The sequence below is a fragment of the Apostichopus japonicus genome, chromosome 2 (genome assembly GCF_037975245.1).
Source record: "Apostichopus japonicus isolate 1M-3 chromosome 2, ASM3797524v1, whole genome shotgun sequence".
Taxonomy (NCBI): domain Eukaryota; kingdom Metazoa; phylum Echinodermata; class Holothuroidea; order Aspidochirotida; family Stichopodidae; genus Apostichopus; species Apostichopus japonicus.
This window is the reverse complement of record NC_092562.1, coordinates 1,240,438-1,257,182: the sequence shown is the minus strand read 5'-3', so window position 1 is coordinate 1,257,182 and position 16,745 is coordinate 1,240,438. Positions and strand designations below refer to the sequence as shown.

General features: G+C 36.6%; 3 protein-coding genes across 5 annotated transcripts in view; 2 read left to right on the top strand and 1 right to left on the bottom strand.

Annotated features, from left to right (window-relative positions):
- Nucleotides 1–112: 112 nt before the first annotated feature.
- The window catches only part of LOC139973355 (uncharacterized), an 85,354-nt gene continuing 68,721 nt past the window's right edge, over nt 113–16,745 (bottom strand). The window contains exons 1-5 of one of the 2 annotated variants that reach the window (XM_071979979.1): nt 14,770–14,822; nt 4,886–4,959; nt 3,829–3,963; nt 3,402–3,476; nt 113–2,865 (exon numbers count right to left, since the gene is read on the bottom strand). In XM_071979979.1, the coding sequence (XP_071836080.1) occupies nt 1,613–2,865; nt 3,402–3,476; nt 3,829–3,963; nt 4,886–4,959; nt 14,770–14,777 (1,545 nt within the window). In that variant the 5' untranslated portion in view covers nt 14,778–14,822 and the 3' untranslated portion in view covers nt 113–1,612. Of the gene's footprint in view, nt 2,866–3,401; nt 3,477–3,828; nt 3,964–4,885; nt 4,960–14,769; nt 14,823–16,745 lie in introns of those variants that run through there. The other variant, XM_071979987.1, reaches the window with a different exon arrangement.
- Nucleotides 6,155–12,621, top strand: LOC139973434 (basic phospholipase A2 vipoxin B chain-like). Its single transcript, XM_071980117.1, has 4 exons — nt 6,155–6,320; nt 6,810–6,939; nt 8,154–8,284; nt 9,888–12,621. Exons 1-4 carry the CDS (start codon nt 6,281–6,283, stop codon nt 10,013–10,015), a joined length of 429 nt encoding a protein of 142 aa, XP_071836218.1. The 5' UTR covers nt 6,155–6,280; the 3' UTR covers nt 10,016–12,621.
- LOC139973315 (uncharacterized) overlaps nt 14,792–16,745 on the top strand; it is a 219,420-nt gene continuing 217,466 nt past the window's right edge. The window contains exon 1 of one of the 2 annotated variants that reach the window (XM_071979934.1): nt 14,792–15,101. In XM_071979934.1, coding sequence (XP_071836035.1) covers nt 15,017–15,101 — 85 coding nt within the window. In that variant the 5' untranslated portion in view covers nt 14,792–15,016. The remainder of the gene's footprint in view (nt 15,102–16,745) is intronic. The other variant, XM_071979925.1, reaches the window with a different exon arrangement.

Sequence of the window (16,745 nt, the reverse complement as noted above, 5' to 3'; positions counted from 1 at the left end):
TATATATATATATATATATATATATATAAATATATATATATATATATATATAAATATATATATATATATTTATATATATATATATATATATATATATATATATATATATATATATATATATATATATATATATTGCCTAACAGACGAATTCATTACTCAAAGGCTGTTTCAACTAATGACTGATCAGGAGTCTAAACAACTGTCCCTATATGTTTGACTACTAAGTTTATCTGTAAGAATGGGGTTTTCTTTTCAAATTTTAAGCGTTTTGCAGTAAAGTGTCATACAATTATTGTTAAAATATGAACGAAATTATTGGCAAAAACCTTTACTTTTCTATTTGGCACATGCACTACTTAAGATCTACCCGTTGATACTTATTTATGAGTATAGTCTAATTCCTACCTATACACAAGACACCACCCACTTCAGAAGAAGAAGAAGACTCCATAATGAGTCCCTGCATCTATATTTTAAATGCAAATTTGAATTTTTTTTTCACTCCATTTTAAACGCAATGAATTAATCAAGGTATAAATTTTATTATTAAACGCATACAGTATATACCGTTACAAGTTTTGGAGACATTCAAAATGCATATCTTATCAATGTTTAGTTACTATATAAAAGAGCAAAACAAAAGATCACAAGAACTGTTAATATTACATTTAACTTGTCTATTTCGCTAAATAACATGGATCATTGTTGGTTGAGCTTCATTTTCCTTCCGATAACCACCCCCCCCCCCCCCCCCCGCCAGCACCACTTTCACTAAACCGTCATACAGTGATACGGACAGAGCCATATGTTTTAGATGGATGTATACTTAAATAAGTCAGGGTACTATGTACGAGATAGGAAAGCAACATAAAGTTTATATAATATACATTTAATGATATTGAAATTTTAATTTGTGACGTAACATCATTGAAGCATCATTAAAATTAACGATAAGATGACACGGCATTATGGAAATACTGCTGACGAGAACAATCTTAAAAGAGTTTTTCTGGTGGTCTCTGATATCGTCTGAGCAAATGCTCTTCAAAAGCTTTACCTAGTCTTTTATAATCTTCTTGCTGATTTATCCTTGAGACCTGATACATCTGGAATGGTTGCTTTGCTGTCAAATTTCTTTATATATTCTAGAAATGTATCAAGTATATCGTTTCTGAAGAAATATTCTTTTCCTATGTGTTACGATGGACAAATTATAACGAAAAGCAAAGACAATTTCAGCTGATGTGCTCTAATAACATCATCCATCTACTGTTGCCAGATGCATTGACCAAATACCATAAACTTTGCGAAATCAATATCTTTACCATACAAAATGCTATAAGGATATGGTTTTCGCCTAAAAATGCAGAAACGTTTTAGCAACTTTGCCATGCAATAAACATTCCCAATCAAAGGGCACGAAAAGCAGAACAATTATACGAATGTATGACAAACACATATTGAGTTAAAATACCTTATATTTCATAGGAATTGACTTATTCATTTGCTACCATTTATCTATACTGTTGAGCAAAAGCTAATGTCGTAATGTAGCCCTGCAGTCCACACAAAGTTGTATCGTGAACAAATTCTGCGGTGTGACCGACGTGTTCTAGGCGATACTATAAGAATATGAACGGACCTTTTCATTCGCAAATAGTATTGCATTGATACTGTAATTCCCTCTGATTTCTAACACGTGTGAACCAGAAGTCACTGTTGTTTGAAAAATAAGCCATCCTGTTTGGCTTACTCCATCTATCGACGTCCAAGTATCGGAAGTGGCGTTATCAAGATAAATATCAGATGAGTTAGCTCCTGGTGGGGCGAAGACCGTTAAGTAGTAAGTTGCATTAACCTTCAACGTTATATCAAAAACTGGAAACACAATTTTCTTATCGATGAGAGGATGGTCTAAGGAAGGAATTTGTACCATTGATGGACTAGCAAAACTACTAAAATGGATAAATTCAGTGACAAGAATATCATGTTCCGCAAAAATTTCTACTGGTTTTCTTTGATTAGCTGGAATCACAGTATCAAAATATTCATTAGGTTGCAAGTTGGTTTGCCATTCATCTCCGTCGGTCTTCCACATGACTGTAGTGTGGACTGTTGAAAGTATCCTTATGGTGTACCCACTACTTAACGAGGGATCAAACAGGTGGTATAGCGAATAGTTTCTGCCCCATGCGGTTACAGGGTCTAAGCATTCAGCAATAGGATCTGGGTTCCCGGTATTCAAAGGTATTTTTGTCCTTTCGTTTCCTATAAGAACGGTGATACTTTTATCAGAAATTACTCGCCCACCCATGAAATCCGTTTGTAGTGGTAATAAAAAGGACTCATATTGATTTAATGTGATATTAATTTGACTAGAGATGGTTTCAGAGATATTCAGAGACAGTGAGACCAAAGTTTCGTCATCAACAGCCACAATTCCAACAACGGATTGTCTCTCTAACTGATTATACATCATCAGCCGATAATCTGTTCCAATGTCACTGACGTTTTTGAGTCGATATGCCGAAGCCTGGTTTACCGTTGAGGATGAGCAGCTATTGAGTCCGTATGTAACAACTTCCTGACTAGCGGCCACTATGACCGTGGTGTTAGTTATGTTTCCATTAGTACTTAACAGCTCAACATGTGGTACTATATAATTGCTGGGTAGGGTAAAGGTCTTTCCTTGACCTAGAGGCAAATGAAATTCGATATCACTTAAATTCGCTAAATGGGGAAAGGAAATGTTGCCATATACACATGAAGATAAAGATTTGGGGCCGATGTAGATCTTGATCGTCGGTTCATACGTAACACAATTTGCTCCTAAAATGGTGAAGACGAATTGGACATCGACCGTTTCTGTTTCAGTACGAAAAATGAAAAAGGGATAATTTATAAACAAATCATAAAGCTGATCCTGCTGTACGGTACCATATATCTTATAAATGATTAAATTCGGGTAAAACGGCGGATGCATTTCCTTGGTGATCTGTCTGAGTAGACTGACGTAATTTGTTACACAGTGTTACTCCATCACAACCTTTTTTTGTAATTAGGTATTAAATTACGCTAATATTAGACATCATAGAATAGATGGAAATAATTGTAAATATTTACGTAACGACTGATCATAATCAACATAACAGTCATTGTTGATTTGCAAGAAAATCTAGATCGCATTAACGGTCTTGCATTAAGGAGTTCATGAAACCGAAAATATTAGTCAATTGGCCTACAGTTACATTGATTTACTTGCTTTATATTTAAACTATACATAACTTAAATACACCCTCACACCACATGTCAATATCGTTCCAAACGTCTCTGGATTCGTTCAGATAGCACTGACGTTAAACAATCAGTTTTTATATCTTATTCATCACTAACATTCTAACCTTGAGTTGGGGGACAAGTGAATTCGTCGTTATCCACTTGTAAATCCGCCGTGCTTGTTTCCATGTAATATGTCTCTGAAATACACAAAATAGAAATCAGAATGTGTTAATGCAATGTACCGTTATAAACACCACACCTTCAAAATATTACTGTTCATTTAGCACATAGCTCTAAACAGTCAACTTTAAGTGAAACCAAGAAGGTTCTAAGTAACCTTCCGTCTTAAATCTCATTGTTCTGAAGGTCGAAATTGTAGCTCATATAAGGAATTATTTTTGAACTAATAAAAAATGAACTAATAAAACACTGATGACTTTTTTGCAGCGTGGTTATAAGGAACTCATATAGTAACTTAAAATATTGCATAATATTGCATGACAATAGTGACACCAATGAGCTAGTCGTGTAGAAATCTACCCCACATACCTGATATAAAATCCGATGTCGACCCCTGTGGTATTTCGTCCTCACGTATCGACAACTTTTGTGTGACACCACACTTAAAGGTTCCTAATATTTGGAACTTGTCGACGTCTGGGTTGGTCGGAAAGGCACATGAGCCTAACAGATAAAGATGTTGAAAACGATTAAGCCTAAACAAACGTTAATTGTGACTCATTTAAATATCATAATCGACATATAGACGATAGACAGATAGATATATAGATAGATAGATATATAGATATATAGATAGATATATAGATAGATTGATAGATTGATAGATGGATGGATGGATGGATGGATGGATGGATGGATGGATGGATGGATGGATGGATGGATGGATGGATGGATGGATGGATGGATGGATGGATGGATGGATGGATGGATGGATGGATGGATGGATGGATGGATGGATGGATGGATGGATGGATGGATGGATGGATGGATGGATGGATGGATGGATGGATGGATGGATGGATGGATGGATGGATGGATGGATGGATGGATGGATGGATGGATGGATGGATGGATGGATGGATGGATGGATGGATGGATGGATGGATGGATGGATGGATGGATGGATGGATGGATGGATGGATGGATGGATGGATGGATGGATGGATGGATGGATGGATGGATGGATGGATGGATGGATGGATGGATGGATGGATGGATGGATGGATGGATGGATGGATGGATGGATGGATGGATGGATGGATGGATGGATGGATGGATGGATGGATGGATGGATGGATGGATGGATGGATGGATGGATGGATGGATGGATGGATGGATGGATGGATGGATGGATGGATGGATGGATGGATGGATGGATGGATGGATGGATGGATGGATGGATGGATGGATGGATGGATGGATGGATGGATGGATGGATGGATGGAGAGACTGATCGACAGACAGACAGACAGAAAGACAGAAAGACAGATAGACAGATAGACAGATTTACAGATAGACAGATAGACAGATAGACAGATAGATAGCAATTCATTTAATAAAACGAATGTTTGATTTGTTTGCTTACCTTGAAATGCGCTGACATCAACAAGAAGTGCTGCGACTATTAACAGTAAATACTCCATGATTCGCTGTCCTCTTCTTTAGAATTAAAAGAGAGACAAATTATGTATAAATGAGCAGTGGTAATAGTGTTTATCAATCTAGTTCCATTATCGCTGTGAACAAAGCACAACAATATTCCTGCCTCCTAATCGACATTTCGGCAATCTCTAATTGCTCTGGCCTTATTGTTAAAGATTTTAATGTATGATGTAAAACAACGAAGCCGTCATATACTGTTCTGCAAGAGGACATTTATTTCAAGAAATGAATGCAAGAAATCAATATAAATTTAGAAAACAACGAACGATTGGAGGAAAGGTTTGTGGATCTATAGTTTCGAGAACGCATATTTTCTTCAACTATTTAATTACAAAGTCTGTACGTATTTGTTGGGATGGGTGATGTCCAAGGTAAGTAAAACGTCAATAGGTCAACCTTGCCGTACGTGTTCAGGAAATGAATGCAATAAATCAATACAAATTTCAAATAGCGCAAACAAATGAAGGAATTTGGGGGAGAATGAAAAGTTTCTTGCTCACTTTGATCCCCAGCTGATTATCTTTCTTCAGCCTCTACACTATTGTCCGTGGTGTATAGAAAAGACACGGTGTCTTGAGAAAAGGTTCCATGCCTTACCAAGCCAAGAAATCCCCGTCTCTCCCCACCAACCCACCACCGTAGCCGTCACCGTCACTCGTCACCTCGTTTGGTGCGTTCACGATGGTAGATATGCTGAGACATGCGCAGATTAATGAGTCATTCATAGAGAGACTGATCATCATTTATTACTGATTGGAAGTCATACCTGTCATTGAACATGGAAATGAGAATAACTGGCATTGACTCATGCCATCAGCAGATTGGAGGGACCGAACGAGCTCACATGACCTTTGACATTGCACGTTAATTAATACTCTCCTAACATCCATTAAAACCATATCCATTGCAACAGTCATTATTCAATACAAGGGGTATGAAAATGTGAACCTACCAATCACTGCTTTAAGTATAAACAAAGAAAACTCCATGGTAACGAAAACCAATATTTAATCACCTTTTGGCACTTGCCAGATAGACTGGTGTAGGCGGACGGATGAACTTTGGAAAAATTGCCCAATAACAAAAATAGTGGGGAAGTACCAAAATAATTTGATGGTTACTATTTTATGATGACACTTAACTGAATAGGGGAAGCAATTAAACGTATCGTTTTGAAAGCAACAAAGAGATGCACCTTAAATAGTTCAAGTATACCTTACATAAAGCTACATGGAATGCAGTATAAAAGACAATTATAAAATCGAAACAAACACAAATCGCGATACCGTCGTCGTGGTTGAAACTGGGTTGACAAAAGATGAAGAGTCTTGTTATTTTGCTCGCGATGGTTGGCTTTGGTGAGTACTTCTCAGTTTATTTTACATCGTGCACTTGATCATTTAGTGTCATAAAGTTCTACCGCTCGAGAAAATGATAGCGAAGATTTTTTGGGGGTCAGTTTAATGGTGTTATATTCCAGATTTAGAAAGGCAATTATGAAAGGGAACAGAAATAACCATGATTGTAAGATGTACCGACATATTGTTAAGGAACGTGAAACTTTTGGGAAACTTGATTCACTTTTTTTAGCTCTTTGACCATGAAAAAAACCAACACCTGCATGTTTCCGAAATCGACGGAACTGCAAATGATTAACGTGTCAATTATCCTTTTGAGGGTATAGCTCGCTCCAAGTAAAACATCGTTGCAACAACCATAAAATGGATTACCCTTTATTCGAAATTAGTCAGTTAGTTATTATTCCATACCAAATTCCATTAGAGAAGATGCTATATTCATTAACACATTAATTAACCATGTTGTACGTTACTTCTTGTTTTATATAGGCCAATCATCTTTCAACCAGTTTGTTTCGATGATAGACTGCACATGTGATCGGTATTCCCTTGAATACTTGGGATATGGCTGTTGGTGTGGACCTGGGGGCAAACGTAGACCGTTGGATGCTACTGACAGGTATGGCGAATGTGGGAGCTCAGGTTTTTAAGCACTGCATCCTTAATGATATGCCTCATCCGTATTCTGAACATGCTATAAAGAAATAAGGCAGACACGGTGAAAATCTTTGCCCCAGTATTCCATAATTCAGACCTGCCCCTGTTCATTACAAGTGTGCAGAAACGTTATTTTCTGATGCCTATGCATGTAATATACTCGAGATGAGATATTTACTCATTGCCATCTTTCTAACACATGATGAGACTGAACTTACATTTGTTAGTTAATAGTACATTAGAAGTAAGGGTCACCATAGGGTAACACAATAACACGTGGTGGACCTACAACTGTAGAAGTGGAGAACAGACGGTCTGAGTGTGACTGTGAACTTTTTTCGTATTATGAATGAGAAATTGAAGAGACGAATTCCAAGTCCCTCATACGTCATTTTAATCCTATAAAATAACCACGTCTTCGGGAAAGTTCTATTGTTAAGAGGTATTGTTAAGGTTATAAGGTATGTGGATTTGAACAATGGAGAAAACAAAGTGTGTTTACGTCTGTGAACGCAAAAAAAAACAACTGCCACCGAATGAATGACCATTGTCTTCAAACTTATTGGGTGTGTGCATGGCCATACGATGCCCTGCCTCCGTGACGAATAACGGCATAGGGTCAAACGTCAGAGGTCAAAAGTCAAATACGAAAAAACATCATGTTTACGTAATTACGCGTACACCAATATGGCCGAATCCTCAAACACATGTAACATATCCAAACTTCAATTTGCATCTCTACAGTGCATTAGGCACCAAAGGTTACGTAATGAAAGGAGTTTTCAATTCAAACATGCGCGAAAACGTGTGTCGCGAACTACTTCTTAACCTAAAACCGAAAGGACAAAATGTTTAAGGCCCACATACCCATGCAGGTTTGTTCAGAGCGTATTAAAATAAAATACAAATGTCATAAAGTTAACGACATTTTAGGCTCATGTACTTCAAACTTGTTGAATGTTGACATCATAGTGGCCATGTTTCCAAATATTTGGATGAGATCAGCAACTCCATGGATTGACTACTTTGTGTTTCCTGTGGATAAATCATGACAATGTTGTAAAGAAATTGATATTATGATATCATTCACTCTGCCATGGAGACAGTTGAGTGTAATCGTAAGCACTGTTTGTGGTCATTGTTTAAATATAATTGGTTGTCTTATTCCTATCATAGATGCTGCCAAGTACATGATTACTGCTGGGATGCATTGAAACACAGTGTTTGTGGTGGTAGCAACCCGTATTTTGAGACGTATGACGTCGTTAAACGTGGTTGTGGTAGACGTCGACCGACCATTATCTGCGGTAATAATCATATTACTAAATAAAAACTATCACAACTATTACATAACAATTTCCGATGAAGTTTTTTCTCTCCAAATGTCACGTTTATATAGTATTGTCATTAAGGGCGTTCCAAACAAATATTCATATATCTATGTAAAAGAAGAAAATATTACTATACGGCAACATTGCTGTTATCACTCTAATCAAGTGTTCAGTCACTGGTCTCGGAGTAGGAATACCTTTGTTTCAATAATATAAATCGAGTACTGACGATCGTGCGAACTGAAAGTATGATGTGCTTGTGCAGGGATGTCTTCCCTGGTGTGTCCAAATAATCGTGTTGCTTGACTCGCGCAACGTTGAAGGAGAAGAGAATACAAGCATTATAAGTACGTGAGATAGGGTAGCATACGCCCATTAAAGGCCCCATTGACTTACACAATAACTGACAAAAATAATGTGGTCCTTAAGTCTAGATAGAAGTTCTCTCCGCTACCCATTACTGGATAGCTGACAAGTTGGCCATTCATGGCATCATCAAATTCCTTATCATGACCTTGAACATTTTGTTGCTATGAGAGACTGAAGTTTTCGTCATTTGTAAAACAGACCTTTTTACTCAGTAGTAAACAATTTTCGTAGGCTGCTCCTGGGAGGGCAAAAGTGGTCTATAATTGCCTCACGTCACCGAATGTTTGCACCACATGTACCTCTTTTCATGCTCTTCAACATCCAAGCCACAACAATAAAACGGATCCTTAAAAGTTATTTTCCTGCTCCTTTTTGGGCCATATTCCTGACACCACAGCTATCCGATGGTGTTCGATGAATAAAGAACTGAGAGTAAAACTTACATAACAGAGGCACAAGCGCTTCAGTTTTTAGGCTATGGGTCATAACTCCCTGGAACTGTTTTTAATAATTATTACAGTGATGTCGTACAGTTCACGCAAAGGATACAAATGCATGTGTTAAATGGTTTATAAGTAGGCGAACGAACTCCGTAACTGAACGAATTTATAAATACAAACTGTATAAACTGTGTGGAGGTAAATGTTGTTAATCTCACCCCTTGGGCAAAAAACGCCAGACGGATTGAGGGTAAACGAGCTTTTGCGATAAACTAAATTCGTACATATAATGCTACTAACATATATGCATGAAAGTATTACCCTGACCGTGTAATACTTGGACAGAGTTACCAATGGACGGTTAAATGAAATGGCATATTTTACAGTGTACTTTCTTTTCATAATGACAAAATGACTCATTCCTCATGATGACATATACGATGATGTGAGAGACTACTTTCGTAGCTTAAGCAATGTTTTCCTTTACATTGCACAAGAGGTAAATACACACCTGAATAACTCATGAATGTTGAAACAACAATTGTTTATTAAAGGGCTACACATTAAAACATAAAAAAAGTAGCGGCTCCTATTCATGTAGTTTGAAATGGTTTGATATTCATATACTGATAAATACCCTTGATAATTAATATTATCAAAAGTCCGGGCTTATTAACCGATGCTCATGGAAAGGTTGGTCACTGCAGTTTCTTTTTCTTTTTTCCCTAGAAATATTCAGCTAACAAATCGCTTGTTTGATTCTTTTACAGGACTCGCTTCAAACAACGCATGCAAGGAAGCCTTATGTGTCTGTGACAGAACAGCTGCACGTTGCCTCCAAAGCAATGAAAACACGTTTAACAATCGTTATAGGTACTATAGCAACTTCAGATGCTAAATTATAAATCCCCTTAATATCAGATATTGTTAGTGCTTAATATCCCTTTCTCCTCCATCTTTCAAGTCTTTGCGATGGAATATACGGTGGACAAGTTTAAGTACCTAACACCGTCTATGTAAAACCTATCACGCGTTAATGCAATTCCCATCTTCATACCTATGATATCACAATTTTCAAATTCATTTTACTCTCGTTGGGAATATGTTACAAAGTTCGTTCTATCAAAGGACGGAGAGTTTGATGGAAGTTTGGAAACAATCCACGAGACCATCATATCGTTCAGAATGAGTAGCAAAAACAGCTGATTTGGACGATACCACAACACATATATTCATGGATCCGAAGTATATTGCAATTTCTTCCACATTTTAGTGTTTTCACTCACTTTCAGTTCACCAAAAATATTATCAAATATATTAACAGGTTAAACATACCGATCAATCCCAATACGTATATTCGTTTACAATTCTTTTTACGTTGTTTTCTTTTCAATAGCTTTTGGGTTTTTTCCATAAATGTACACACATCGATATAAGCATAGTTTCAGGAGTACTTTGAACAATCTAACACATCTTCAAATTCCTTTGGAAAGGAAATGCGTCGAATTATTAACATCTCTAAATATGTCATATATAGTATATCGATCGCCATGGTAACAAGCTATGATTAGTATTCCTGTTTACAATAGCGGGTATTATCAACATGTCGTGTTCTTTCCAAGTGAAAACTACTTTTTCTTACGTTTTATTGGTTGAATGAATAAGAAAACCAACTGAGCCCCAAGCTTGAAAGTATTCTAGACCATTTACGTTCTGATGTCGAGTTACTGTGACCTACAACATTTCGGTAAAGTCTCTGTTGGAATCAATGAACAACTTTATCGCGAGAAGACGGAAACTGAATGAAACATTTGGAATTCAGGTCATGGATTGTTTGATTTAATCATGTATATCGGATGGTAACACTATATCATCGAATGAATTATGATGAACAAAGTCAAGGCTCCTTTCTACAAGTCATTCAGTTTGTATATATACTGTATAAATTCTCTTAGTGATTCAAAGACAGCAAACGTTTCCATGATAACGCGATCCTTTAATGACTTAACTAACATCAAATCAAAAGACATTTAGAGCAGGATTTCTTAACTACAATAATATATAATAAAATATTGAAAGTTCCCATACGTGTAATTTTAAGTTATCGTTCAATGTATCCATTTTTGGGGATATCAAACAATTAATTAAATATCGCCCACAATTTACACGTTGGGTATGTGTATACGAAAAATAAAACAAATTCCGTAAGATAATATTTACTTTTTCATGGATTTTGCACGAAAAATGTATCAGAGAGAGAAGCACATTCATATATGAACATTTTACAAAATAAATATCCTCTTTTAAATATTGTGTGTGTAGATGATACATTTATGCTTTCATATCAAATTATTTGAATTATCTTTCATATAAATGCGTACAGGAAATTCAAAAGGCTTTTTTTCAGACTGTTAGAAACAAAAAAAAAATAGAATCGGTGTCCTACGTCATGCTGTCTTTTCATTATTTACTTTTCTTCTTTGTGGAGTTCTATGGTACCGTATTTTCACTTTACTCTATTAATTAATACTTAATAATTAACGAATCCTATTTCTTAGGCAGAAATAAGAGTTCCTTGCATTTCATAAGCTTCCTTCATTATCAATGAGTAATTCAGAATTGATTAATTTACCATCTCAATGACAATATATACACTCTGCTCTTTTTTCAATCGATTGCACACCATCAACTGTGTATGAAGAGAGAGAGGAAATGAGGGGAAGTGAAATAGATCGGTGGACCTGTGATGGAGAAAAAGAGGCAAACATATCTATATACATATATTGATGCAGTATGATATTTCATATAAACTGTTGTCAGTTGTCTGTTGCCAGTGTACACTATTATCATCTTTAAGAGTTACGTCGTCATCATCACACCCAGATTATGTGATTCTAGGTATGAAGAATGGGCGAGGGATTAGCAATACGGTAACCGCAAACATATTCGGCATCTATGTAGGTGGAGTAGCTCTCTCGATATTCTCAAAGAAAATGTGCTCGAGTGTGTCTATAATATTTATGCAATATTGATGGGCCATTCTTGCGAGATTGATCTCCGGGAGGGGTAGATTATTTTCAGTGTTTCGGTTTATCGTTTAATTTAACCAAGTACTCTGGTAAAGTGAAATATTGCAAAATCGGTTGTCGGAACTAATTGTATGAATGAACACTTTGTCGAAGTCTCAAAGTTGTCAAGAAATAACTCAATGAATTATATCTTATAAGTACTAACCATGTAGTGATTATATCGACTTGTTTACTGGTGTTCTTATACTACCAAGGTGTATTGACCATCGTCTACTGTTTACTCAAACGAGGACATGGTACTATGAAACATTGAACTCGATTTAAATATGCCACTGAACCATACAGACTCGAGCAAGTTGACGTCTTTCCGGAGTTTTGTAAGGGCGTCCTCGATTATCCGTGTTGCCACCATGGCCGGTAAATTTTCAGTCACATTATTGATGCTATGCATTACACTGGATGTTTATGACAGTTATCAACTTTTTTGCTTCATTTATTATATATTTCTATGCATTCTCGATTTCCTTTCTCGAAATTCCAACACTACATAAAAAGTCAACTATTTCGATGAAACAATGGCAACTTTTACATATTTGTGAAAATGTCCAAATAAATAGCCGCGATTACAATTCAATGACAAATTAAAGTATTAAATGTTTGAAATTTCGAGGTTAACATCTTCAAAGGTCCGATTATAACATGTGTTAAATAATCAAGAAAATACGTGCTCGCAATTCTGTAATCAGCCACGAATGGTAATGTCAATTTACAAATTTAGCAACGAAAGAATGCTTCCCTACTTAGGTCCATTGGGCCCCATGTGTATGGTGCCCCAGGAACTCTTGAGATGTCGGACAACTGTGAAAATGTGAAAGTAAATCACTACCAATAATTACAGAAAATATGGCCTAATTCAAGTTTCAGTGGTTTGGATACAAAGTTTAAGCTACTTTATATTTGCAACAACACTATATTAGGTTGAAAATGAAAAGTAAGCTCATTCCTCAGCCTGTTTTTTAAAAGAAAATACGATGAGCCTAGAATTTGTTTGGATAAAGAAGCTTACTGAATTGCATTGCGTGACTGAGGGTCACTCATCAGTGGATGGTGGTGGGTGGGGTGGGGTGGGGTGGGGGGGGGGGGGGAGGCGTAATGAGTAAACATGAACTTCCTTAAAAATATCATGGGTGTTAGTTCGTGCGGCTGATTCGTACATGAGCAGAACTTGAGCAAATGTATGATCCTTGCCAAGGGCGGCGGAACCGGGGGGCCACAGGGGGCACGTGCCCCCCACTTTTCCTCAGGTTAAAAATGTGCCCTTTTTCTACATAAAAATTTCTAAATAACAAAAGAGTTTACAAAGCGAAACCCACGTCGAATGAAATATTTCGGGAAGTTTTAAATGCTTACTACCATAGGCGTATAGGAGCCCAATTTGATTTGGGGGGCTGTAACGACTTGCCCGAAAAATATTACCAAAATTTTTCGCGCGCTCCGCGCGCCTTCAACTCGTTAAGGTGCATATCATATAGGTATGCGTCAGTTATTACATCGCATGCCAATAACATACAATCATTCGCCGTGTTATTACCCTTCCATATTGGTTACAATTATTGGGAAAGTCATTACAATAATAATGATCATAATAATATCAGTTTAACCATTGAAAAACACATAGCAAATTATTTTTCTTTCAATAGGTGCCCGAAAAATTCTCAGTATATTGCCCGAATTTTCACAAAAGTTTTTGGTTGGGGGCTGCAGCCCCCCCCCCCCGCCTCCTACGCCTATGTTTACTACCACAAGGCTTCTAACATTCTGATGAGTGCCATTATGCATATTCAATTTGCCCAAAAAATCCTAATGCATTTACAAATATGCATTGCTATAATACATTGTGACTTTGAAATAAGCAGAAGCCATTTATAGCCTTCTATGAATAATGAGTATAGTTTTAATATCCCATAACCTACCCCATCCTTTCGTATTTTGACGCGTACGTGTGCACTTGGACTTTATAATGATTTCACCTCATTTTGTCTCGAAAGAAAACTTGTTCTTTGTTTCCCAATTTGCACATTGGATATTGGGGGGGGGGGCGTTGATGGAGTGATGTGTATACGCAAATACGATAATACCATAAGAGTTATAAAGGGTACTAAATATCAGGCTGCATTAGTCCAATCGAATTTCTGCAAAGTGCCCTTCGACGTTGGTGCCCCCCCCCCCCCCCCAGAATAAAAGTGCTTCCGCCGCCCTTGATCCTTGCACTCGGAACTTTACTTGATCCCACTGAAACATAGTTATGCCAATTATTTCTAGGTACGTGCGAAAGAATTAAAAAGAAGCTTAGATTGTGGTAAATGGATTCAAAAGAAGCTGATTAAGTAATTAGGCAGTGAGCGGGCATAGTAAAGTTAGGAATTTCACACTCTCACACTTTTGGGAGCATCCAGCCGTGCTGTTTGCAGTTTGTGACTAGAGTCACGTGACACAACTTCGACACCACACTATACGACAGTAGAACATATTTAAGTGATCGTCCAATGACGTCATTCTCCCTTTTTAGTGAACTTTGCAGTAGAATAAACAAATATTATAGAGGTTGTGAAGCGTGACTTACAAAGTCATGTCGATCTCACTTCCTTCTTCAGTAGAACACGAATTTACTTCCTCAAACTGTGGCTGGCGACGGAGTACAAATAAGACCTTAATGCGAAAAAGTAACTATTTTGTCACACATTTTCTGTTGGATCACAACTATTATCGCTGCATACGCGTCGTATGCTGGCTGGCCAGTGCAAAACTTCAAAAGAATATTTAACTACAGCAGTATCGATGCTTGAAGGTTGAGTTGTACTAATGACACCATGTTTGCTAACTTCGATGTTACGCCAAGATTCCTTTTCACCGTACTGTTGGCTTTCAATAACCTGCAACCAAGCAAAACCCAAGGTACGTTATTCGATTTACACTGGAGAAAAAAGTACAAAGTTTGTTGATGTGAGCCTGTCACAGGACACGTACGGGTATCAAGAACAGATATAGGCATAGTCCTTTAGCTATGTTAGGCTATGTAGGCTACAGTCATAGAGCAGAATATGAGTCTTATATTCTGCCCTATGGCTACAGTAGGCCGGTTGTGTGGTACATTACCTTTTGTAGCAATATTATATAATATTTTAATATTAGAAAAAGCTTAGGCCTCTACTTGAAGTTCGATAAAACACTGTGAGCTCTGTATTATACAGTGCAGATAAAATGTATTGAAAGTCTTGTTCATTACTTCATCCAATGCACGGCAGTTATTATCTAAGTTCATAGCATAGGCTAGGGCTACGTAGCTCTAAACTAACTATAGTTGGGGTCTACTCATGTTGTGCTGATATCGCCAAATTATGCATTAATACATGAAGTATCCAAATTATAATAGGCTGTAGTAATAGTTATTATCGTTTGAAAAAACTCTCAAACAGTAACCACTTGTATGATTGTGTTATACAAACTGTTATCAAATGGATCGAGCCACAAATTTCTTAGCAAAAATGTTAAAAGATGACATCGTGCAATGAATAAAGCTGATATCATGTAGAAAACACATTACCGTATCCTGGCTAAGATTTTTTTTACCCCTTGTGTTTACCATGCAGTCTAACCAAAACGAAAAGATTTTCTTCAAATTTTTAGTTTCCATAGAAAATTATATCCTACCATTAGCCTGCTATACTACACTTAAGCCTAGCCAAAATTAGCAAGAGCTGTGCGTTTGAAATAAACAAATTGTGATACACAAAGTTGATTCTCAAAGTACAATATGGTATATATTTATATATCACTTTAAACAAAGATGAATATATCACTTTAACTAGTGCGGGTGTTAGGTTCCTTACTCTTTGTTCTTCAAGGGGATTATAGACATAAAGGGTCTTTAGGTAAGGCTGGACCATGTACAGCGTTATGCCTAATTAAGGCTACACATTACTAGTATAATTAGGCTATGTTGTAGTACTTCAATGTAGGGGAGAACAATACTATATACTGCTTTAGATTCTAGCATTCACAGCAAATCAGTACTGTAGAAAACCTATCTTAAAGGAATATCAATAGTAAACAAACTTGCCTTTTACCAGTTAATACAACAAAGATGTAACCACTTTAGTTCACAAGGGAAAACAAATATGATGAGCAGAAAATACAATTAAACTATCAACTGTGTTGGAAAATCTGAGTGATTAATTACAACAGGCATGTAATGGTCCATTGCCACAGAGAAAGAAACTTATGCCAAAAGATTGTATGAACTTCTAACCTCATAAAGGGAATATATCCTAAGGGTGTTACAAAAGCCTATACACACAGTATATGGACAAAGCATATATAAAAACAAGCCCAAAACTAAACACAAGGTTCAACTAATCTGTGACTGACAGTAGGGTTACTTCTTAGAAACCACTCAGAATGAATCACTATCATTATTATCATGGTTCCTTATATAGCGCAAATACTATAAAATATATATATTCATATGCGCTTTACATGATGAAGAATAAAACAATAATAAGAAATAATTTAAAAAAAAATCAAGTTAAATTAAGTTAA

Coding starts and splice junctions, on each gene's coding strand:
- LOC139973434 (XM_071980117.1), top strand. CDS start 6,281: ATGAAGAGTCTTGTTATTTTGCTCGCGATGGTTGGCTTTG. Junction 6,321..6,809: donor GCTCGCGATGGTTGGCTTTG/GTGAGTACTTCT, acceptor TGTTTTATATAG/GCCAATCATCTTTCAACCAG. Junction 6,940..8,153: donor CCGTTGGATGCTACTGACAG/GTATGGCGAATG, acceptor TTCCTATCATAG/ATGCTGCCAAGTACATGATT.